Raw genomic sequence first — 24829 nt, forward strand, 5'->3', positions numbered from 1 at the left:
GTTATCCTTATACCTAACCTAACTGGTACACATGGAAGGCAGGTTCTTCCTTTCCTCCTGCCTGTCCTCGCTCTTCTCTTCAGGCCAGAGAACTCCTGTCCCTTCTACCTTCCCTTGCAATGTCAGTTTTCCAGAATCTTTGCCATTTTTTTCTCTCTCCTCTTGGTATTTTTGGGTTGGTTCTCGGCTATCCTGGCATGTAGACCTGAAAACTGAGCAGACTGTTCGGGTTTAAATAATAACAGCAGGACAGATGAAAACTATTTTTTCATTATCTTATTTGTGATACTCCTAGTTATGCATTCCAGCATCGGTGTCAGGCAAGATAGCCTAGCACTGCTCGTGATTCATAATCTCTTTTCTGCAGAACTGCTTTTTTATCCTGGTACATACTTGTGCAGTTGATTATTCCGTTGTATGTGTAGAACCTCCTGTTCCTCCTTACTTGGTGGCATTTCACTTTCTCCAATCTGCCAAGATCCTTCTGAATCTTAATGCTGTGCTCCAGCATAGTTGGAGCCTTTTCCTGTAGATACAGTCTCCAAATGTGAGTAAGCATACTCTGTTCAGTCGTCAAAGATACTGGTGAAAGTACTGAATAGTTCCGGATACAAGACAGATCTCAATGAAATTCCATGTATCTTTTCAGCTTGGAGTACTAATTATTCCCAAGTAATTTTGCACTCATTTTATATACTTGTCTAGACGATAATTTTTTTTTGCCTAAGAGCACATTATATGAAACCCTGTGATCCTCACTCTTTCTGCCCTATCCACAAAGCCTGTTACCATCTGGTAGAAGCAGACCAGATTGATCTGGTAGTATTTGTTACTGACAAATCCACGCTGTTACTTCTTACATCTTTACTTTCTAGATTCTTGCAAATGCTTGAATAACCCATTGAAATATTTTTAATTTTTGGTATTTTTTTTTTTTGGTGGAAATTCAGCTAATCAGTTTGTAGAGCTCTTTCCTTCCACCTTTTGAGAGAGATGCAATCCTTGTCAAGTTTTCTGGAACCTCACTCATTCCCTGTTGATTCTTGGAGACAATCATTAGCAGCTCTAACATTGCTTTAACTCTGAGGGATTTTCATTGGGTCCAGTCTATCCAAAATTTTTTAAGTTATCTAAGTATTTTCTAGTCTATTTATTAATTTTTCTAGCCTAAGCTCTTAGACTTGTGTCAGTGGTGCTGGTAGTGAAATCACGTCTGCCTTCTTAAATTGAAAACTGAGGTTAAAAAAGTCATTAAGAATACTGGCGCCAAGTAAGGAGGAACAGCATCACCAGTCATTAGGTGAAGATTAAACAGATTTCCCCTCTATAGAATAACAGACTGAATTTTTCCTTGGTCTTCTCGCTATACATCTTTCTAGCATCCTTGCTATCTTTTATATCAGATTTCCTAACATTTTGGGACCTTACCTTTATGGTTTTGCCCATATGTATAGACTATGTAGTCTATACATTTATTCATGACTTAGTAATCTGACCTACTTTCTACTTTCTTTTAGGTCATTGAAGATCTTATGATTCAGCAAAGTTAGTCTTTATTTCCCTTCCTGTTCTTCCTCTGTGTAGATCAAATTTTGCCTTCAGCAGTGGATCTCTGATGAACTTTAAGCTGTCCTGAATGTGCAAAGTTTAGCTGCTAGTTCTCTTAAGTCTCTATTTAGGTCTTCCTCCTCTTCCTAAAAATGAAAATAGATAAATAGGGTCAGATTGCTTTCTTCTCTGTATAGCTAATAAGAATTTCAAATATAGAGTTTCTTTATACATTTTTCCTTCTCATAGTGTTTTTTACTACTTGTGGCTTAGGTACGATCCAGTCACTGGCCCACCTTAGGGAGATGCAAATATTTAGATTCCCATGCAGCGTTTGCAGGATGCCTCACCCCTGCTAGCTGATGCAGTGTGCTACACCTAACACTCCAGGTAGCGTGAGTGCTCCCCACATCTTTTGCTCTCCTGGAGCAAAAGAACTGCCGTTTTTCTAAGCATATGCATTGTGGACTACGTTCGCAGGAGTGTGCCACTGGGCAAAACCCCACCACTGTCACTAGAAAGGATCAAAAAACCTCCCACAAAACTGGAGCATTCTTGTGTTTGGAGGTATTTTCCCAGCTAGAAAATAGGATGTAAGTTGAGAACATTATCTTCATTAAGTTCTTTTCCAAAGCTGGCTGGATGTTAGTGTTGCACAAATTCCCACAGATGGAATTTTTAGAATTAATAAAGCTTAAATATAAGGGATTTGACTGGAAAAAGGAGGACACCTCTTACAGCAGAACAGAAGATAAAAAGTGAATGTTCACACCAGACCCTCAGATCTCTGTAGAATACCTTGCATGAGCAAAGGTTGCTTGGATTTTGCCAGTAAGACAGGAATAACATTCTTCTGCCAAACATGAGATCCACAGACATCAACCGTATCAAATGCATTGTTCTTTCCCCTTGCCCCCTCACCTCAGAGAAAGGTAGGTATTTAGGATGCGATTCTGAAATGGTCACTGGATGTCCTGTTGTTTCTCATTGGATTTGCAGATATTTGTATTGTAAAAAAAAATAATTATGAAAATCAGACCTTTGATGTAAAGGTAAATCACATGTAGGAAGAAGGAATGCAAATTCATGGGTTTTTTTAAAGAAGTACTGACTGTGATGGCTTCACATGAAATTTACTGTATAAGGCTCAGAGTTTTATTTGGTGTACGCATACTATAGTGTAAAGCATATTACCAGAATCATACTAAAATGAGCTTGTTGTGAACAGCTCCATTTCAAATGTTAGCATAGAAATGAACTGATGACAAACCAAAATGCTTTAAAAATCATTTTATTGGCAATGGAATAAGTATATACTAGGTATTTTAAAGCCTGCTGCATAAAATGTGTTGTGAAGTCAACATGAAAATTCCGTAAATTCAAAGTGCATTTAAGACTAATTTCAGGAATTACATTCTGAGTCCCCCTGCCACTGCTGGTGGTTTTATGGTGGCGATTTGCTGTCAGTACATAAAGACTGTCTGTGAATGCTGCCTGAAAGGCACATACACAGAAACTAAGATGTTGTGTAACTGAGGCCCTAGTCCTGAGGTGGATCTGCTCGCAGGGATTCCTCTCAAGGTCTGATGGCTTCATTAGCATTTTGCAACAGTAGGAGACTTTGGGAAGAGATCACACTAAGGGACTAAGGCATTGCTAGACATCAAAGAAATTATTGTATCTGAAGTGTTAATTATACATCAGGTGCAGTTAAAACAAGAAATCATCTGAGATTCATATGTGCTGGTGATTTGAATACTGTATATGTAATATTAGACTGTATTTCAAGGAGGTTGAGCTGTAGTACAGTTAGGACACATAACAACGTCACTAAGAGCTCCGGTGAGACATTTAAATACTAGTAAGCTTTATGACATCTCTTTGTCTGGAAATAACTGAATGAAATTTAGGTAGTATCTGGAAGTTACATTTTAAAAGAAATGCATCTTGTTCCAGTAGGATGAGTGAGAGTGGGTTGGGTTTCTGCTGGCTGGAGAGAACACAAACAGGTTTATGTGAAGACAGACTTAAAAGCCATGGGACGTCTAAAACTATCTGAAGAATGAAAAAAATCTTTAAAGAAAAATTAGCAGTAACTATTTCTGCGTGAAAGATGCATTTCTTCCCCCGACAGCAGAAGTGCATGATGTTTGAGAGAAGCATATGCTGTGAGACGGTGTCTATCCTAGAATTAGTGGTACCCAAGATAGTGTTTAAAAACAATTCTTGACAGACCAGTGCTTCCAGTCCTGATGAGTCCCAGTCTGACCTGATCTGCTTTGCCTTACACTGCACCCAACAGCCTCGTCAAACTTGGAACAAGTTAAAACCATGCTTTTGCCTTCCATATTTCAACAATAATGCTCTTAGCTGTTGTATTACTTTGCATTTCAATAGCTTAATTTACTTAAGTTGTTCAAAGCATTTGGTGAACTCTGTAAAAGGGAAGCTATTTGGAAAAAAAATCCAGCGTCATATTTTTGAAGGTAGATGTTCTGGCAGGTAGGATCTAACAGCAGCAGGACCGATGTGGAGAATGAAGGTTTTTCATAGCGCTGGGAAGTCCCAGCACCAAACTGTGGAGCTAAAGCACAGATCCACAGGAAGATGAGGTTCAAACCAACCCACATCCATTTAAAGCAAGATAACTTGGGGTTTCTGTAATCCTCTGTGCCAACTGGCTTCCACGGTCTTTGTTTCATCTTGGAGAGCATGGATAAAGTGCCCGTCTCTGTTTGCAGTGGAGCAGAACAAGAGCGTGTCTGTCTCAGGCCTCCTCGTGCTTGCGGTGCGCTGGCACCAGCAGTCGGAGAGGCGTGCAGCGGTGGCTGGCCCGTCTGTGGGCACGGGAGGAAGGGCGAGTGGCAGGAGAGATCCTCCTACAACAGCTCGTCCCCAGCCGCTGCCATCCCCAGCAGTTGTAAAGATAGATCTTGCGGAAGATGGAGCCTGGAGAGATGAGTTAGCTCTGAATGTTTCCAGTCGTTTTACAAATCACTGAAAGGCACTTGTATGTTTCTAGTCAACAGTACAGCCTTAAATGTAGCTAACTTTACTGCAAGAAAATAAACAGTTTTGACACAAAGTAAACAAACACAGTACCCTGCAGCCACCCAGGAGTTAGTTTTTCTGGTTTGATTCCCAGAGTTTCTGCAGTCTGGAGGTAAAAATGCATTAAAAATGGCAACATTAAGTATCTTATGAAGATCATGTAAGACATCATCACATAATCTACTTTGATGAGAGAACCAGTAGTTGATTTTAAATACTCCCGTGGTCTGAAGACCTGCAGATACATAATGTGGGTAATACTTGCATGTGCTGTAACCACAATAGGACTAAGTCAAAGATTTTCCTCTAACTTCTTTGCACTGCTCTCCATCCTTTAGATACCCATCCACGGTTCACAGGTGAAAACGAAAATAATAGATACATAATCAAAGTTGCCATCTAAGTGTTGGGGTTTTTTTTGACGTGGGATGAATTTCGCAGGAAAAGCTCCCGTGCGAAATGAAATAGCGGGAAGATGCAACACGACCCGCTTGCTCGAAATTACTTTGGTCAATGACGTGCGGCATCTTACCTGGCAACCGCGCAGGCGGGCGCGCACGCCCCGTCCCCTGCCGCAGGGAAGCGGCACACGCGAGCCCGTGTGCCCAAGGGACGCCGCCCCCCTACCGCGCACGGGCCCGCGGTGGCCCTGGGGCCACTGAACCGCGCCCCCTGCCCCCCCAGCCGCGCTGCCGGGCTCTCCCCGCGCTTTCGCGGCCCGGGCGGTGGGCGGCGGGGCCGGACACCTGCGGGGCCGCCCGACGGCTCCCCCGGCGGGGCGCGGCGCGGCGCGGGCGGGCTGCACGTCGGGCGAGCGGTCGGAGGGTGGAGTGAGAGGGACAGGCTCGGCGGCGCTGCCGGCGGGCGGGCAGCCCGGCACTTTCCTTTTCGGCGCGGGGAGGAGCGGCAGCTGCGCAGGCGTTGCTCGCACCCTGTTGATTAGTCAGTGCTGGGATGGCGCTTCCTGGGCCAGGCGCGGCGGCGGCGGCAGCGGGCGGCCCCAGCCGGTCCCGGGGGGCGGCGGGAGCAGCAGCAGCAGCAGCAGCAGCAACCGCAACCGCCCGGCGGGCCTCCCCTTCTGCCTAGCCCGGCATGTCCCGGGGCGGCCGGCGCTGAGCGAGGCAGGCGCCCCCCGTCCCCCGCCCCGCTGGCTGCAGCCCCGCCGGGTGGGAGCACCCCGCCGGCGCTGCCTGTCTGGCTCCCGTCCCTCCCCTCCCCGGGCCGGGAAGATGGACCCCGGCCCGCCGCTGGGCTGCAGTCTCAAGGACGTGAAGTGGAGCGCGGTGGCCGTCCCCCTGGACCTGCTCGTCAGCACCTACCGGCTCCCGCAGATCGCCCGGCTGGACAGCGGTGCGTGGGGCGGCGGGGCGCGGGGCCGGGCGGCGGGCGAGGCGAGGCGGGGCGGGCGGCGGGGGCCGCGCCTGGGGCGGGCTGCCGGACCCCCGGGGCGCCCCCTGCCCGCCCGCGGCCGAGGGGGCCGGAGAGCCCCGCGGCTCCCCGGAGCGCGTTCCGTGCCGTCCTTGCACCGCCGCCTGCCGTCACCGGGTGTCGGTGCCAGGCTTCGGCGTGCGGCGGAGTCCGTGCGTGGCTTCCCAGCGAAATACCTGGGCGATACCCCCCCGCCCCCTTACCGTGCGGCCGGGGGGGGCCTTTGCTCTCAGCTGCCCGCCCCTGAGAACTGTCCTCGCAGTCTCAAATTAAACCGTGTAAGGGCATTTTCAGTCCTGGAGACCCAGCCTAGTGATGAAGTGACGCTGCACGAAGGCCAAGTAAGAAGGGAAACGAAATGGCCAAGCGGGCTAAATCCCAAATGTAACACTCCACCAAAAATGCCAGGGACCCGTAAAAAAAGAGGAGTAATGTGAGGAGCCTTCACAGCCTCCAGATAACTTTTTATGACTGTTTGCTTGGGTGCTCACCTGCCGTCTCCAAGTCTGCAGCTTTTTGTTTACTCCAGGAAATAAGAAACGAGCCTGACATTGTAGTTATGCCAGCAGCATTCCACCTTTCCTAGAGACGCGTCTTAGAAAGTGTCAGCGCAGGGAACTGGGGAAATTCGGGGAATTTTTCATAAAGGTGCAGACAGCTGCTTCGTAATGGTGTGTGCATGGCACGGTAGCTCTGTAAAAGCTGTCCCGACTCTCCCATCTCTTAAGAGGAGGCACAAGATAACTCACAAATCGGGAAAAATTTCCAGGCTTTTTGATTCGTTAGATTATGAAGTCACCTTGTACTTAACGTGCAATAGAACAGTACTCTTTTAAAGTTTTGTATTGATTTCAAAAGTTAAAAATGAGCACAGGCATTGTGTTCTGTTACTCCCCAGCGTGGAGGTCAAGACCAGGATTGCTTTATTGCTTAACTGCAGTTCACATAATCCAGCGATGATTCAAGCTGGGGCTTTTTTGACTTTGTCCCTCGATTGTGCAGTACTTTTCCTATACCTTGTAGTGCTTCCTCAGAGCAGGTGTTCAGGAGCAGGTTAAAGAAAAGCTTCTTTGCCTTTTTAACTGCAGCTGGCTGTTTTCTATACTGTCGAATGTATATTGTCTGTGAGAACAGCAAAGCTGGTACGTTAAGGAGTTCCTCGTGATAATACCTTCTGTCACTATAAAACCAGCTAAGATGGCCTCCAGTCACTGCACTTAAGGCAGTCAATTTACTTGAGATTCCTGGCAGTGGTTCAGGCTTTAACAGGATGTATGTATTGATGACTTATTAATTTCCCTCTCTGCGCGTTATACTTCCCAATCTCCTTGCTCGTCTTGTCTTGCTTCATTGGAAGGGACCTGAAAAAGCTTTGTGGGTAGAGAAAGTTTATGGGTTTTGAGGCAAGTGAATTTTATTTTTTTTTTTGGGTCTTATGCCAGACCTGGTGACGAGAATGTCTCATAACTGCTGGGGAGATGAAGATGTCGTAGATCTTGTGCAAAGGCTTTTTTTGTGCCGTGTGCCACACTTGACGCATATGCACAGGCAAGTGGATGTAAACAGTCCTGAGCTCTTTTGCCTCTGCCCTGAGATGGCCAGACATGAGGCAGCTGTTGGTGTGGGTGTCCTGCGAGTAACGGTTCATCCTCACACTAAACTCCGTGTGGAGCAGGCTCAGGTACAGCACATGGGCTAAGGGCTTTGGGCTGGAACTGGCTGAGGTCTGCCCAGCTCAGCAAGCAGGCAGAGGCTCCTGGGTCTGCTTTTACCTACTTGTATAGATGTACTTTTCAACTTCTGGGACTACAGTTGGCAGACGAATCAATATTTTATAAAGAACACGGATGCTATGGTCTTGGTGGTACAAAGGGAACACTGTCTTATTTCCAAAGCAGGTTCCCTTGCATTAAGAGAAAGGAACCATGAATCAGCGCGTAGCCTCCTGAAGAAGGAAAGCTGGGAATGTACAATGATTGTGGAAATGACCAGAGCACCCACTGCCCCAGGACGGTTGCTCTGCATCTCTTCCCTTGTCTTGCAAAGCTAACAAGTGGAGTTCTGTCCGAGAATTTCTTGATGCAATACTGAAGAAAATAAATGCAGAGTCCAATCCAAATGCGTGTCATCCAATGCTCAGGAAGTTTAAGGCTGCCTCTGTTAACAAAGTAGTGTCTTGTGACAGTTTTATCAGGATGCAGCTCTTGTCTCCCTCCACACTGCTGCAGGTACAGCCTGCAGATACTCGCTGATGGGCCAGGGTCCAGTTGTGCTGAAACAGCCTTGTCTCTTCTTTAGGTGCTGAATTCCTCTCCAGATCAGTGGGAGGTGCCTGTGTTTCGTGCTGTTGGAAATCAAACCACCTGTAGATGTCTGTCTTAAGTCACCTTCTGATTTTGTGGTTGGCTTCTGTCTGTAGCAGTGAGTTGTTTCTAGGCTGGTTGTTTCAGTCCTTGTGAGGTTTTGTGAAATCCAAAATTCATTTTTTCTGGAGGACTAAGGTGTAGAAGAGGATTGAAAAGCTGGAGATGTATTTTCTTCAGAAGATGCCAGATGAAACTTACTATGTTGTTTCTACATTTCTTAATGGAGCTTAGCACTCGGTGGATAATGTTCTTAGATGATGCCCACAGAAGATCTCTAGTTTTTCACTGTTGCCTCACCTTCAGGCCTTTCAGTTTGAAGAGGGAGAATGAGTATGATGAATGCAGCTTTATTCTTTGAGTTTGGATGTGCAGCTCCTGGAAAAATGCCCTTAAGTAGTTCAGTTTGATTTCTTGACAGGATGAAGTTATGAAATATTTATGCACACTAAATTTGGTCCTCTGCTGAGAAGGGAGAGTTTTTCTTGATGGTATGGGATGAAGGGAGAATGGGGGAAGTAGTCTGTTGTTACATCAAGATATAACTGGAAGTAGTTAGGCATCCTTATCCATCCAGAAATTATATATATATATATGTCAAATTCTGTGTTTTCAGATGAAGTTTTAATACTGTTTAGTTGTGTTCCAGGTTATACCTTTTGGATGCTATTAAGTCGTCAGTCAAGTTTTGTTTGTTCAAACCTGTTCATGTGTTTTACTATTTTGCTGGTGAATATTGCTATATTAATTGAACAAATAGACTGGGGGGGTGGGGGAAGAAAGCTGTCACTGTTGAGAGAAAGCAAATGTTGTTTTCTGTGGGTCGTCTTCCCCACCCCCCAACCCCCCACACCCCCCCACACCCCCACCCATCCCAGCATATATAAAGGCTTAAATATTTCTAGAGGATAACTCAAGTACAGAACTGCTAAAAGACTGCTAAACACCATACCAAAGAAAATGAATGGACTTTATCTCACGTTGTGGAATTCACTGAGTGGGCTGTTTCGGATGAAAAGAAGCAAGACTAAAAGCAAGAGAGGAGGGAGCTTTGTGCTGTGTTTTTCCTGTCCTCGCCCCCACTGCTGTCCTGATCTGCTTTGTCACCAGTGGATCCCACCCCAGTGACACTGAGAGGCTTGTGGGTGGGTGCAGTGGGGAGAGATTTGGCTCTGGGAACCCGAAGCAGAAAGAGATTATCTTATCTGAGTGTGGTTGTTTCAACAGGGCAAAAGGTGAGCGTTGCTGGTGAGGCTTTGGTTGTCATGTCTTCATATCATCAGTAAAAAAAGGCTACCTGTGATGCTGTGACTGTGTCTTGTTGCTAATGCTGAAACAATGTTGTGCATGATTATCTCAGGACTTCAAATTTCTAGTAATTATTTTTCTAAGGGTGATTTTGGAGGGTAAGAGAAATGCTGTCAGGGTTTAGATCTGGAAAATGCTAATGCTGCTTTGCATAGCTGAGCTTCAGGCCCAGCTTTTTTTGTAAGCTCACTGGTCCCTTCAGACTCCAGGAGTCTGTTGTTCTTTTTTTTTAGGAGAGCTCCCTTTCCCCCAGCCCCTGTTGCTGTGTTTCCACAAGTAAAGAGCAGCCTTTGCTGGTAGGTAGTTTTCACCCACCGATTGGGTATGAACTGGAAGAGTTCACAGAAATTCACAGCTTGTGTACAAAAGCTGAAGTTTCAGGGATTTAAAGTTTCTGCCCGCAGAGGGCCTGTGGTCCTCTGATTTTATTTGGGTGTTTGTTTGTTGGGGTTCTTTGACAAGGGATAAACATATTTATACATGCTCAAAAAAAAAATAAAAAGATGGTGTTATGGAAACTGCTGTTCTTGGGATCAAAGATAGTGGCACTTGTCCTCAACTCACAGAGAAGCGATTCCCTGCTGCGCATGGTGGGGAAATCATGCTGCTGAACTCTTCTGGAAGGGAGATCGTGGATCGTGATGAGCCACTGAGACTCCAGATGAAATTCTTCTCTATGCATTGTAAATGTGTGGTTGCTGTAAGATGAAATGACAGAATTAGAGGTGGTAAAGAAAGAAGGAATCTATAAAATGGGTAACAATTTAAAGGGTGACTTCTTCTTTCTTTACCCCTGAGTGACCTCTTGTGAGTATCAGCAGTGGGTGAATAGTGAGTCTGTGCTGCTCTTGCTCCTGAGGGATTTTATTTACTTATTTACTTACTGTATTTCAGGTTCTCTTTCTCTCTTCCATTTCAGAACTTTTCATAGTGAGGTCTGTCTACCCGTCACATTCAAGGGACTGTTGTTCCCTGCAGCACATTACTGTAGGGCTTATTCCGGTTCCAAATATCTGGAAACTGAGCACCCTCACAGTTTATCAAAGAACATCCCACTCAACAGAACAGTGTGGCCATGTACATAATGAAAATTTTGTATTGCGTCAGTCTACAAATGCGGGTTATCTGTGCAGCTGAACAATACTTTGAAACTACAAAGAGACTTACTCTTTTAAGGTCTGAATCTGCTATCCGTGCTTTAATTGTCTTGAATGACCACCTCCTTTTGAGAAGCTGGTGCAGGGTGTCTCAGTAGTCTGCTATTGAATACATCTTTAAAAGGCATCGTGTGGGGGTAGGGCAAAGCTTTTGAGTAGACCAAGAAAGAGGTTTCATATATGCTGAGACCCTGGGCAATGGCTGTGATCTGATTTCCCACTCTAGGTGTGGCTGTCTGTTGTGTACAGTGGTGTGGTAGGTGACAGTTCTCATGCATTGGGCAGACAAGTATCTCTGATTTGAAGGCAAAAATCTTCAAGATATACTGTATCCACGTGGCTTGATTTCTTCCTTACGTGCTGAGCAGCTTTGAAACTCCTAGCTGTTTATACTGTGTGTTCTGCCATTAAAGTATAATCTCAGAGACATCTCCTCCTTGCTTTCTCTTCTTTCCTCCTTTACCTTGTGGTCTGCTGTTTCCATCAAGACAAATGAATGAAAAAACAATTGACAGGTTGCCACTAACCACTGCTCCTGGGTTTTTGTTTTGGTTGGGTTTTTTTTCCCCTTCTGCTGGCAGAGATGTGTTCCAGAAACATTTTAGTGAAAAAGCTTTTAATTCATTTAAAATCTGCAGCTACAGAATGGTGCCTGTGAAGATTATAGTGCCCTCCTGGAGATGGAGGCCAGTAACTTGGCAACACCTATTCCCAGGGGTACCGCAGGCTTCTGATGAGGAAGATAGAGTTCAGTAGCATACCTGTTTTAGACCTAAAAATCTGTGATTTCTTTGAGCTGCTTTCATGTTTGACAACGATTTAATGTACAATAGTGTGTACTGCATGTTTGTTAACTGTTATGCCATTTGTACTACACTGGACCCTTGGTAGTGGTGTAGAGCTGCTAAGATGCAAAATAGTTGCTTTGCTCATGTTTCTTACATAGTTAATAAATGCTCGTATTCTTTTCTGCCATACAGGGTGTGAAACTTACAGCTATTTGTTTCAGTTTTTAAAGTTTTGACTCTTAGGTGAAGCCTTTGTGTACACATGTGGACAGACTCTTCCTGGATAATTCTGTAGTTCAGATATTGGAAGGTGAAACGCCGTTAGTCTTTCCTTAATTGGAATTGAAGTGCTATAACTTGAAAGCCATGGATAAAGTCCTAAAAGGAGGCTTAGTGCCTTGGCTTCTCCCCCCCCACCCCCCATTTAAATTACTTTCAGCTTTCAGGTAAGGCACAAGATACACATAAAATCTAAGGAATTAAGGTGTCTTGAACAGTTAGTAAAATCCTTAATCTTAAAACAAGTGTGGTGTGATGAATCATATGCTGCAGTTGCAAGATGTGGTAGTAAGGAATGGTACAAGTCTAGCATAGGAAAGCAGGGTTTTGTTGTTTTATGCTTTGTCTGTAAGTGGTGTTCTGGAACTAGGTGTTCCTGGCTTCGGTGATTACGTGAATTGGCACTCCCTATAATAGCCCAGCAAAGGCAACTCCAGGGAATATGCCAAGACGAAGTGCTGGAGGATATTGGACAGTGTGATCTGGTGCTCCAGGATTTGATGGAAGTTGTGGGAAGAGCTACAGTGTGTTCCAGTCATTCCAGTGGTGGTTTGTCAGCAGCGAAGGGCATGGGTGTTGCTGTATTTCCTTTTGGCATTAGGAGTAACAAGTTGGTTGGATTAGGGAAGCTTAAGTCTCTCCCCTATAGGAAAATATTCATCATCTTAATGTGGATTGCATATGACTCAAAACCAACCTTCATAAAACCCAGTAAGCCAATATTTCAAGTCTGAAATGTTTGCTTTTAATGGTGCTACCCTTTGGAATGAGTTTTACATAGCATTTGTGGTCAGTGATTTTCATACCATTTGCAGTATGAAAAGCTTGTGGAGCTGACTTCCCTGCCCCTCTCCCTGTAAGCCACATCTGCTAATCTGAAGGCCTAGTGCAGAAATGAGTTGTATAAGCAGATTGAAGAATGTGTCTTTGCTGAGAATTGGGTCCACATCTGCTTTGCAGTCTTTGTGACAGTTTGTGTGTCAGTATAAAACTGCTAGTATTGCAGCTTTGCCAGGGCACCTGCATGCTTGGCTGATACATGGCATCAATAAGAATAGCTGCTCTGTCTTGGTATCTCCTGTACTGCTGCATGGTGTATTGCCCCGTCAGGCTTGTTGGTGTGAGCTGGGGGGGGGGTAGAAGCGTCTTCCTGGGAGTGGCGAGGGTTTGGAGTCCAGCCTCCTTGTCCCATAGTTTGCTTTGGCTTTCAGTTTGTGCAGAGGGGTGATCAGGAACTTGGCCTTTGGAAAGAGGTCAGTGGAATGTCTGTCGGGGAGGTGGCGGTGGGGAGGAGGTGTAACTGTTCAGCTCATGCAAGGCATTAACACCAATAGCTACTGCAGCAGCTGACTATCTGTGGGAGAAACGGGCATAGAGCTGTTATAGAGGTTGCACGCGGGGAGCAAGAATTGCCAAATCCTACAGACATCTCCCAGCCAAGTTTGTTGTGAGGAGGGAGATGCTTCAGATTCTGCAAAATGCACATCAAGTGTCTGGATCGAGCCATGACGCAGACCTGAAGTGACTAGTGAGAGCTGCCAGAGCTGTGGGTTTGGGGAGCTGGGGGAGCCCTGTGCCAATGGCTGCAGCGTGTGCACACCCAGGCAAGAGCTAGTGTGCTGTCAGCAGAGGAGTGGATGGTGACTTTTACCAGGAAAGATAGCAAATCTTGTGGTGGGGAAGGTCGCTTGGAGCTTCCTGGAGGTGCAGACCTTCAGGAAATGCAAAATTGTTTGGAAAGTGCTCTTTTTGTTTCTCGACTTTTTCTTTCCTTGTGTTGTAACTGGTGCAAGTTGTAATCACAGAGAACTCGGACTTGTGTGTGTTTCCTTGGGCGTGAGGGTGTCGCTGGGCTTCTAAAGGGAACCAAGGATAAAGATCTAAATACACTCTCAGAGGCTGGAAGATATCTGAGAGCTCAGCCTGATGAAGTTGATACTGGAATTGCTTCATGACAGGGCTGAACCTTAGTGACTCAAATGTAAATATTACATAAAACACAACATGCTGCAATCGTATTTGTGAAACGAGCAGGGGAAGCGTTTCTGGTGAAGTGGTGGCAGCAAGGAAGTTGGGAAGTTTCTCCTTACACTCGGAGCTGGGGATGTGGGAAGAAAAGCTGAGTAAGGGACTAAAAGCCCCCTTCGACAGGCCAGTGTGTGCCATGCATGCTCTGCTTGCGATCTCTGCTCCTTTGTGGCAAACATGTACCTGGCATGGGTGAGGACGTAGCTTGATGGATGGCAGGTTTGCAGGGAAAGGCTGGGAGCTGTGGCTGCCTGCACACCGGCCAGGGTTTGGTGCAGAGATGTGTGTCTTCCGAAGGTGAGGTGTTAGATGCAAGGCTGTGTGGGGCTACGGTTCCCCTCTGCAAGAAAGATATGAGCTAGTTGGAGCAAGTCTAAGAGGTGAACCACCCTAAACTGCTTATTCATGCTGTCCTGAAGTAAGACACTCTGTGCCCAAGACTGACCTGAAGGTACGGGTGGAGGAAGGTCCCTGCGTCTGCCTGAGCAATCATTTCAAAATTGCGCCTGCTGGCCTTGCCTGAGCATCCCCCCTCGCCATGCTGCCGTGGACGGTGCCCAGCGCTGAAGCTGAAGCTGAAGGCTGCCGGACTGGAACTGCACGCTTGCCTTGCAGCTGGGTTTGTAAGAGTTACACAGTCTAAATACTCAGTTACTAAATTACTTCCAGGAACTGTCTCAAAGTAATCCAGAAATGCTCAGATAGCCCTTCCCGTGTGTTCGTTTTTCTGTTTGCAGTTGTTACTGTTCTTCCAACTGACAGTTTTATTTACTTGCCCCACTAAAAGCAAGCACTGACTATTCTTGTTGCTTCCTGGCACCTCATCGTTTTGGAGATGAAAGGCAGAAGACGGGCAGGGAGATAAAGGAAACTTTTTACCTAAGTGTGTTGCGGGGGGAACACATGTACACAGATGTTTTCTTCTTGTCCATCTTTTCTGTTGCGTCTTTCAGCGGACCATTTCTGGGCATGGTTGGCTTCAGGGAGACCTTGGCTCCAGTCTGCATCATGCAGTCCATCCCTCAGGCTACTGTCCTGCACCTGTGGGCTTTCAGTAGTTGCAAGTTATCTGCAGTCATTTCCAAGGTTGCTGTAAGGTAAAACACCCGGTACTGCCTAGCAGTAGCAGAATGGAGTGGTGCAAGGAGCTCCTGTTTTTCTGTTATCCTTTCTTGCCTTCAGGTAGGGTAGTCCTTCCTTTCACCTCTTCCAGCATTACTGGCACGTTGCTGTTTGTTTTCTTGTCCTGTCCTCCAACTTCTTGCACTTCTTGCTTCTCCATCCCTCCGTGCTCTGGTTGGTCTTTTCCCTCCATGCCCTGGTCGGTCCTCCCCCCCCCCCACTTGAAGGAGATCGGGGTGTTTCTTGGTCCAGACAGCAGCATAATGCTTGGCTGTGCACATACCAGGAGTGACAGTTGTGTGTGTGCTACCAGAATTGAAAAACAAGCAGGGAATTTTGTAGGGACTTGAAAGTTTCTGGTCATTGAGACCAGAAATTGGAACTGCAACTGGTTGGAAGGAGACAGACGTTCTGGGTTTCACTGCAGAGAGGTAGGTGGTTTATATTAGTGTAGATAACATGGGGTCTCCCTCTCTGGAGTCTTACACTTTGCTGTTGACGTGCTGTTTTGTTTAACTTCAGTAAAGGGAGTTTTGCTGGCAGGACTCAGACGTGAATTGGTAGGCTTTGCATGTAATGCTTCCTTTTGTCAGTCAGCACTGACTGCTTGCTCGACTTACAGAAAGTGACTGGAGAGGCTCTGTATTTGTAAGAATAATAGTCATCCTTGTCCGTTTGTTACACAATGTGAGTAGCCAGAAGGAGAACGTTGAGTATATATCCTCGTTGGAAGACTGGTTTCCAAAACACAAAATTATTACTGCTTCTTTCTTAACGGTTTTGTTCAGGCTTCTATTTACTAAAAGGTCAAAAAGCCCCTTTTTCTCTTTGAAGGGGGGCATAACCACACACATTGGGTAATATCTAAAGTCTTATTTCAGTTGCAAGCATGTATTTTCATTATGGTCAGACTTTTTTTCTGTCTTAGTCTCCAAATGTAAAGCTACATTATACACATAGCAGGAAAATATAGAAAGCATTGGTGTATATGTGACTCGGAGAGATGATAGGATTCCATAGGAAAACAGGAGATGTGACTGGCTGCATGGGTGTTGCTGCAGTCATTGTAGCCAGGATGTGGCTGTAGACAAACAGCAAAGCTGCAGCACCGCTGCAGCAGAATGTAGGGCAAGCTGGAGGAAAAGATCATTTTTGTTGTGTGTTTTATGGGTTGCACTGTCAAATATCATTTGGGTGCCTGTCAATGTATAACAGAATATCTTAAGACCAAGTGGCCTGTGGGCAAAGATAAATGTGCCCTCAAGGGGAAAGTGAGGCATGATGGGCTTTTCTTCATTCTGTGTTCTGCATGCTGCTCACCAGTAGAAGCTTTCCTCTTCACAGGAGGAGTTTTGGTTTTAGCTTTTGTCTTCTAAAGAAGATAAAAATATTATGAAAGGGATATTATTCATGTATCCCTTATGTTTTATTAAAAAGAAAGGTATTCTTTTTATACCTTACAGTTGAAGTGTAGATTTCTCTGAAGCAATGAAAATAAATTGCATTCAGGGTTAGGACCGTTCTTGATCAGAAAAGAATTAGGTGCAGCTTTGATTGCATTCCTCGTGTTAGTATTCCCATATTGCTCAGATGCTCTTCCTGTACCAGGATGTAACCAAGCAGGTGCCTTACTACAGTTGAACATCTAAAATTTCTGTTGTGTGTGCAGTCAGCCCATGTTTGAAGAGGCGTTACCCTCTTATTAGTGATACTCAAATTTTTCCAGGTTGAGCTGAAAGGGTAGGACAGACACACAGCTCAAATGCAAAGGCAACAGCAGCCCCAGCAAGCAGGTGCCACGTGTGCACGACCAGTTAGTGTCTGCAATGTCTATGAGGGCATGGGGAGATGGGCCAGGCCACTGGGCAAGCAGACAGGTGGCAACCTAACCTCTGAGCAGAGCTGAACTTTTGCTCGCTTCCAGCTGTTTTGATTCTGTCCTTAACCCAGGCTGCACCAAAAATCAGAGACAAATTGAAGTGTAATGGTGAGTTCTTTCAAAGCCAAAGAAAACTATGCTTGAGCAGCTCCTGCATTTGGGCAGCTTTATTTTTAATTGGGAGCTTACCCCAGATGCCCCAAGTTCAAACAGGGATCACTGCTGTGCAACACAAAGCAACGTAGTGTCTCTTTAGGACTTGGGATATATAATGAGAGGACTGAGCATGTTTACTTGGATGCTATTTTAAAATATCATCTAATTATAAATAATTGTCAATGAGAGCTCCCCAGCTCTTATGCTGTGCCCAGGAAGTCTGAATGAATAGGCTGCTTCTCTGTCTGCCAGGGCAATCTAGAATCAGATTCTAGGCCTTAAATCCATGAGGTTGGTAGGGTTAAAATTTTCTTCATCGGCATCCTGAGTCTGGGGAGCTTTAGCCAGACTTCCCTGACAAGACTCCCAACCACTGCATGTGGGGAGACATGACTTTTGTAGCAGCTAAGGTGCGCAGCTTCCTTCAGTTTTGTCAGTTAAAGCAACTGTTCTGTATCTGTGCTTGGCAATAAACAGGAAGCCAGTAAAAGCACGTAGTGCAATGCTGAATGCTGACCTCCCATTTATTAATATATATTAATATATATAATACTCCCAAGTATTAAACTTCTCCAGCTAGGTAGGCACCTAATGCTAAACAGCTCTTGGAAGCGTATTGTCCAGCAGAGCTCAGAGTATTTATAGATGCACCTGAGCAGGAGCTTTCTAGCATGAGGAATGCTTGCCTCTAATGAAAGAAAATCTCAGCTCTCTTAATGAAGTATTTAAATGAGCTGATTTGGATGGCAGCAGGCCGCTCAAAAGTCTCATTACCGCTGTGTTTTTCTTTTGGTCAGGTAGTACTGTCATTCTCTTTATCCATACCTATCAAGCTGCTTATGAAAGCTACTCTTTTAAATTCCTCGTTTCCAGACCTGGTGCCTTGATTGCACAGGGCAGAGAAATACTATAATTATTATTTTTTTCACCTGACTTTGGCCAGGAGAATTCAAAATGGAAAATAAACTAAACATGAAACCAATGTAAAAATTCCTTTCCCTCTCTATGGTAACACTAAACAAGGCTGGAACCTCTCTTCCATGCAATGAAAAGTTATTTATCATTCTCCTTCTCAATATTTCTAATCTGTGATCATTTTAAGTGCAGTTAAACTTAGTGTTCCTTGCTCTTATTCTTAATACTTTGGATTGCTAATCCTAGGTGACTTGGAAACCAGAAAACTTTTAATTAATTGTGTGATTCTAAGAAATTTTTTAGATTATTTTTTTCCTTCAAATATAAGATACCACAATAAATAGTTGGCACTATTCAACATGTTGCAGGGTATTGGAGTAGTTGAAAGAATTGCTGAGACTTTCCAGGGTAGTTTGTGACTAACCATGATGATTGACTGTTCTGTTGGATCAGTCCTACAGCTAAATCTGTTGTGAGGATGCAGCAAAGCTGCAGTTACATCTGGTGATACTCAGCACTAATAAGAAGAGTAATTATGATAGCAGCAGAAAGTTACTGTGTTTTGGAATGTAAATGTTAAGATTTGCAGGATTCCCGGCCCCACCCCCCTGTGTGGGGGTGGAGACCAGTTTGTGTTGAAAGAGATGTTTTGGCTTGAGTTCATAAAAAGTAAGGTTTCTCGTTCCAGGATGCTTGTTCTGAAGGCTTGAAACAAACACAAACACAGCTCAATGAAATCTGTGTTGTTACTCTTGTTTTGTTGGGTTTTTTTTTTACTAGTTTTCTGATGAAGACAAAGAAAGCAAGATGCTTTCAACTGCGAGATTACTAAAGTTGGCAGTGCATTTACCACCAGTGGCACCAGAATTCATTCCACTTAGTGTTTAAAATATTTGTGCTCCTCTTCCCTGCAGTAGGTCAGACAGGTTGTTTTGAAGACTCGCTGGGATGCTGTCTCTGTGTGTTTGCAGCTAGAGCAAAGCTTGTCTTGGAACAAACTGGATTTTTCTGTGGATTAATCTGTCCCATAGCCTTGTAACAAGATTATGGTTTATGCTGATTTCTTGCAACAGTACTGGTATATCTAGTCATTCCAATAGCAAAATGCTAATCCTAAGGAAATAAATCTGTCTTCTTGCTGGCAGGCATAAAAAGAATAGGGGGATGGGAGTCTCTGCTCCCTTGTTAGGTATTAATGGGTGATAGCTTGAGTTCAGCATCAGTTGGATTGAAGTAATTTGATTGTATCAGGCTTTTGCAGAGGGATTGGAAATTGCAGAAATAAAGCCTTATCTCCTTTCTCTTGATTGTGAAATATTTAATGGTCATCCAGAGCAAAGTTTGATCACAGTACAGTGAGGCTGGAGGGTTATATTAATGCACAATGTACTGCAAGTAGTGATGTTGGGCAGTCTGAGGGTGATGTGCCCTGTCATTCGGACACAACTGAAAATGGTTGCAGCATGGCCAACTGTAAACAGCAACAGTTGTGTTTCATCCAAGGGAAAAGGTGTACAGTGGGGAGAGGCTTAATCCTGGACAAGCTATTTCATGGGTAGATGCATCTTGCTCAGCTCTTCCTGAAGCTGTGAGAATATTCAGTGTCTCTCCTTCCACCATCCAAGGCTGAGACAACAGTAGTTGGTCCTAACAGCCTTTGCTGCAGATGAGCAGTTTTGGGCAGCTGAGTGTCTCAGTCTGGGCTGGACGGGGTTGGATGATTCTCCTGGGCACATCTTACATGATGTCTGCAGCAAAGTGCCAAAGAGGCAGTCCAAAACTCTTGGTAAACTTGACGCACAGCCTGAGCTGGCTTCAATGCCTGGGCTCTCCTGTGGCTCTAATAAAAACATTAAGAAAAAAATTATATATATATATATAACATTTTAAAACTCCCTTTAAAAAAAAAAAAACAAACAACTCTTTTGTAATGTAAAAAGCAAGTCTGAAGCAACTGGTTGAATCTTAATTTGAGAGACAGCACACAAGATTTTCAACTCATTTTGCCTGATCTTCCCTGCTTTAGTTGCAACTTCTTCCCTTTTCTTGCTTTTGGCAAACAAAGGAAGAATATAAGTTGTCTTACAATCAAAATGAGTATGAAACCTTATGCTGTCAGGGAAGCTTTTCATCCACTGAAAGATGTGGGGTCCATGCAGTTGACAGAAGTTCAAATCAATATTTCTTTGGAGAGTCAGTGTGTTTGATTGCAGTTTGAATCCTGACAGAAATACTAGTTGATCTAGATAATAGGAATCAGCACAAATAAATGTGCTGCAGGAATGGAACAACTAAACAGAAGCACATATTTTAAACTGCTTGGGAAATTGAGAAGGAAGAAGGGAAACTGAAAACTGTGGTTGATTATCAACAGTCCTAGATAAAACTGCAATTTTTTTCCACGTCTTTGTGTTGCAAGTTCAAAATGTTGTGTACCTAAGGGCAGAGCCCTCTGCTTTCATCTTTTCCACCATGTTCAGACACAGACAGTCAGATGAGACCACGGTCAGGCTTTCCTAATGAATCTGTCCATTTTAAATTAAAAATTTAGTACACTACATTTTATAGCCCTGAGATGTTTAAATTTTAATGTGGGTTGGGTTTGTTTTGGTTGATTTTTTTTTTTTCCATCTTGCTCCTAGAAACTACAATATTTGCTCCTAGAAGTTAGAATATTTACCCTTTTAACTCACTGGCAGTCTGTATTTAGACTTTGTATGATACACCCCCATGCAAGTTGTTTTGCTTTTCTTTAAACAAGGAAATTTAATCTGCTAGATATTTTTTTTTGTTAGCAACCTTTTTTTGTGTCTGTATGGAATGACAAAGTGAGACTGATAACATGGAGAGGCTTTCAAAGGAGGTTTTTCATCACTAGTAGTAGTGTTTTCTGCAGTTACGTGTTCTTACTTCTCTCCCATTAGGCGTTTTGTGCAAGAGTAACTCTTTCAAGCATCTGTTCAGTCACAGTGACAAAAAAACCCCATAAAATTTTCAATCCATGTAGTTCTGATGTTCATTAATGTTGCTACAAGTGGGGCTCTTTGTGTAACAAAAGATTTCTCGGGGTTTCCTTCCTTTGTGAAGAAACGTTACAGGGATTTAATTTTTTTCCATGAAAATTCCCATTGTTCCTTCAAACTGGAAAATTCAGATGTTCTCCTAATGAACTTTTTCCTCTGACCTCCAGCATGGATGAGTGCAAGTTTTATTTTTGCAGAAGAAATAACACTGGCAGGCTGAACAGCTCATTGAGATTTGACTCAGTAACCAAGTACAATGCCAAAACTTAAGCAAGCAAACCACCCTGATTTAGTATTTATTAGTCTTTGATGTTCTTTGAGGTATGTCTTCACAGATAAATACCCAACAGATACTCTGGAGTGAGATGCAGCATGCATGGGGAAAAAAACCACATTGATTTCCTCTCTCTACTCTCCCTCAGAGTTCAGGTAGGAGTTATTTGTCATGAGGAGAGGTTGCATGACCTGTTAAATAATAATAAAATAAAATAAATTGTCCATATTTGAATATTCAGACTTAAGAACAACTTTGTGTTTCTTCCCTTAAAATGAAAATTCTAAACTCGGCATTATAAAAGTATTAGCGTATTATAAGTATTAGCAGAATGATCTGTAGGAGAAGAGGCATTTGCTCTGCCAGTGGGATGTTGCTGTGGTAATACAACTGAGTGCTGGAGGTGAAGGATTGTATGTTGGTGGCATCGTGGTTGATGGGAGGTCAGATGGAAGCTGTCCTGTGCACTGTTGCAGTTTCAATCTGCTTGAAACAGCAAAACCACTCATTGACTTCAGATGAAGTCTGTGCTTCTAAGGGAAAAAGAGCATTTGCCCACTTGTTCCTTTCCTCCCCTAGATGACAACTGCTGTCAGATGGTCATATATGACCATACTGCAGGTATTTGATAAACGAATGTAATCTATTGTTTGTCTTCTACAGAGTTGTCACATACTCATTTCTTTTGTTTCTCCTCTGTTGCATATATTAAAACCAGAGAGGGTTATTTAGGAGCACAGTCCTGTCCCATAAGTGTAAGAATTCATACTGCTCTTTGAATTCAGACTCTAATAAAAATAGATGCTAAGCCTCAAAGGTATTGGAAAATGGACTACTTGGAGTTCTCTTCCAGTAGCCTATTGCCCGTGCTAAGAGTTATAGTAATTTTTTGTGTATGTTTTTCAAAGAACTTGTACTCTTACTAACAAAAAAGGAACGTACGCGGTGCAGTGCTTCTTGAGGTGCTAATGATGCTTCCTTGCGTCCCTGCATCAAATGAGACCAAACTGAAGTTAACAGTGAAAAATCTTTTGTGATGTAGTCTGGCGTACATCTTCATCTTTTTTGGCTTACTTGTTTTGGTTAACTTGGAGCAAGGAGTTACTGTCTGCTGGCTTTTTTTGTGGGTGGTTAAGCCTTGGTTTTTGTTGTCTTGTATTTTAAGAGGTCAGAAGTCCAAACAACCAAGTGGCTGAACAAGAACCAAAGTGTTGGGAGCTCTTTGAAGATTGTGTAAAGGATGAGCCCAGCAGTGAAAGGAAACACAGATTCCCAGATAAGAATGCCCCTGAATTTTCTTTTATTTTTTTTTAAAGGCAAAAGGATGCTGTGGTACCCAGCCTGGTTTTAACACCTGATGATACCACAAAGCCTACTTTGGAAAGGCTTGCAGGTACCTGTGATGCTCACAGACCCTCGTTGCCAAGGAGGCTGAAGTTAGTGTGTGCAATGCCTGCAGCTGGTAGATGCTCACTGCACAGCTGGGTGTTTCTGACCTGTGTGTGGTCTCTTCAGGTGTGCTGTCTCATCAGTGCTAGACCCTGGGCTCCCCACTTTAGATGGGGACCCCCTGAGCTTCTGTGCTGAGAGGAGGCCTTGGCTTCAACTTCTATGGGCTGTGAATCTTCCAATAAAATGAAAAGAAATCTAATTCCTGTTAAGGTGTTACCTGTGTGAGAGCTATGTGATTAGTGTTTGCAGAAACTCAAGATTGCCTTTCCAAAACCCAAGATAGCTTTTATTAGTTGACTCTTGTACTGTATTGTAGATTCCTTCTTTTGGAATGGAAAAGCAGCGCTGGCATTTGTATTTGTGCTAGCAGTGTGACCTCCCGCTGACCTGAAACATCTCTTTGTACAGACCCATGAAGTCCATAATACTGTCTTTTCTTTGGTCAGTCTTTTTTGTTTATTTTAGGTTGTTCTTTTTTTTTGGGGGGGAGGAGCTGTTGGTTGTCTTTTTTAACAGTAGAATATAAATTCAATTCATACTGGCTGGGGCTGTGCTTTGTTTTTCGTGATGTGGAAAGATAATATTATGGTATATCTTAATGCATGGCTGGTTTGGTCCTCAACTAGGGAAGGTCCAGTGAAGCAGATACTCTGTAAGTAAGGCTCCTCAGTACAATGACAGCATGATAAATAAGTAAGAACCTCACTTCTTTCTTCCAGCTTCTAATCATTCTGCTTTCTCTTATCTTCCAGTTGCTGTAAAATAAACCTTGGTGGCTAGTCTTCCCTTGTAACACTAGCCACTTACTGACAGTTCTTTGTAGTTATTTCACAGCAGACATGCTCACCTGACCAGACAGCCACTTCTTTTTGCTGTTCCACAAATTAACCCTTCATTCCTCACAAATGTTGGTGCAAGCCCGAGCGGGGATAAACTTGAAGTTATTAATTTGCGTGATTTTGTAGGTACCTGGCTTGAGCACCCACTGAAATGCTTTTTTAATGTAGCTGAGACTTTGTTATGTAATGACGTTATGCAACTGTGAAACATTAGATGGAATAATTAAACCCACCACCTACTTAACTGACCAAGGCAGGCCGGGTGATGCACTTAATTGTACAGCATCTGTTACCTTGCATGCAGATGGTGTTCAGGCTTAATCAAAACACATGGCCTGAAGTCATGACCCTTTTCCCTGGAGTTTTGTGGGCATATTCACTAGCTATTTCACAAAAGCCATCTTAAGTTTCTCATGAGCTCCTAGCTCTTTTCTGTCAGTCTTTTTATTCCAGGAAGAAGAAATTCTGCATGCTTGAACTGATGTGCAAGGGACAGGGCTAAGCTCACTTTCCAGTCTTCTGTGATGAATGAGATGAGAGGAATGTCTCCGTAGCCATCTTCCTGGCAGGAGGAGATGGTATCTAATACATCTGGCGTGTGTAAATGGTATCTGTTATGTTGCTGGAACCTTGCATGTGTTGACTTCTTTTTCTCCGAATTGCTCATGACCTACTATTTTAATGTCTCCAGACGCAAACCTTATGCTTTAAGGCAATGATGCAAACTCTTAGCCAAGATGACAGTGTGTGGCATTATAAAGTGTTTATACTCCTGTAGACCACTGCTTATTTGAATGAGTCATTTTGCTCTGCACATTTTGCAGTCACTTGAACATTAGTTTCTCAATACTAGGAGGAGAACCTTAAAAGTTGTGGGCTCTTTTTTTTCTTTTTTCATTTGCTTCATGATTTTTCTTCAGGTGTTGGTGTTAAGTCATTGCTTCTTTGGCAAACCAGAATATGTGGAACTTGTGTGAATTGTCTTTTGTGGACTGTAATGGGCCAAGCTTTAATTGTTGATCTAGAAGGCAGTGAAGGTTGATCCAGAAGGGAGTGAAGAAGAGGTGGGAGCGCTCAGACCCCTCAAAACTGGAGTGGTCTTCAGTTCTACCCCTGAGACTTTACCCCAGACAGTTGAAAACTGTGAAATGCTAAACTTAAAAAAAAAAAATACCAAACCCCCCCCCCCCCCAACCAACCAGTGTGTGTCTTTAGAAAG

General features: G+C 43.9%; 1 protein-coding gene across 1 annotated transcript in view; it reads left to right on the forward strand.

The window, feature by feature from the left end:
- Positions 1–1911: 1911 nt before the first annotated feature.
- The window catches only part of GAREM1 (GRB2 associated regulator of MAPK1 subtype 1), a 107119-nt gene continuing 84201 nt past the window's right edge, over positions 1912–24829 (forward strand). Inside the window, exon 1 of the mRNA XM_056332470.1 lies at positions 1912–5949. Within this exon, the coding sequence (XP_056188445.1) occupies positions 5829–5949 (121 nt within the window). The 5' untranslated portion in view covers positions 1912–5828. The remainder of the gene's footprint in view (positions 5950–24829) is intronic.

Source organism: Falco biarmicus, chromosome 3 (assembly GCF_023638135.1).
Source record: "Falco biarmicus isolate bFalBia1 chromosome 3, bFalBia1.pri, whole genome shotgun sequence".
Lineage (NCBI taxonomy): Eukaryota > Metazoa > Chordata > Aves > Falconiformes > Falconidae > Falco > Falco biarmicus.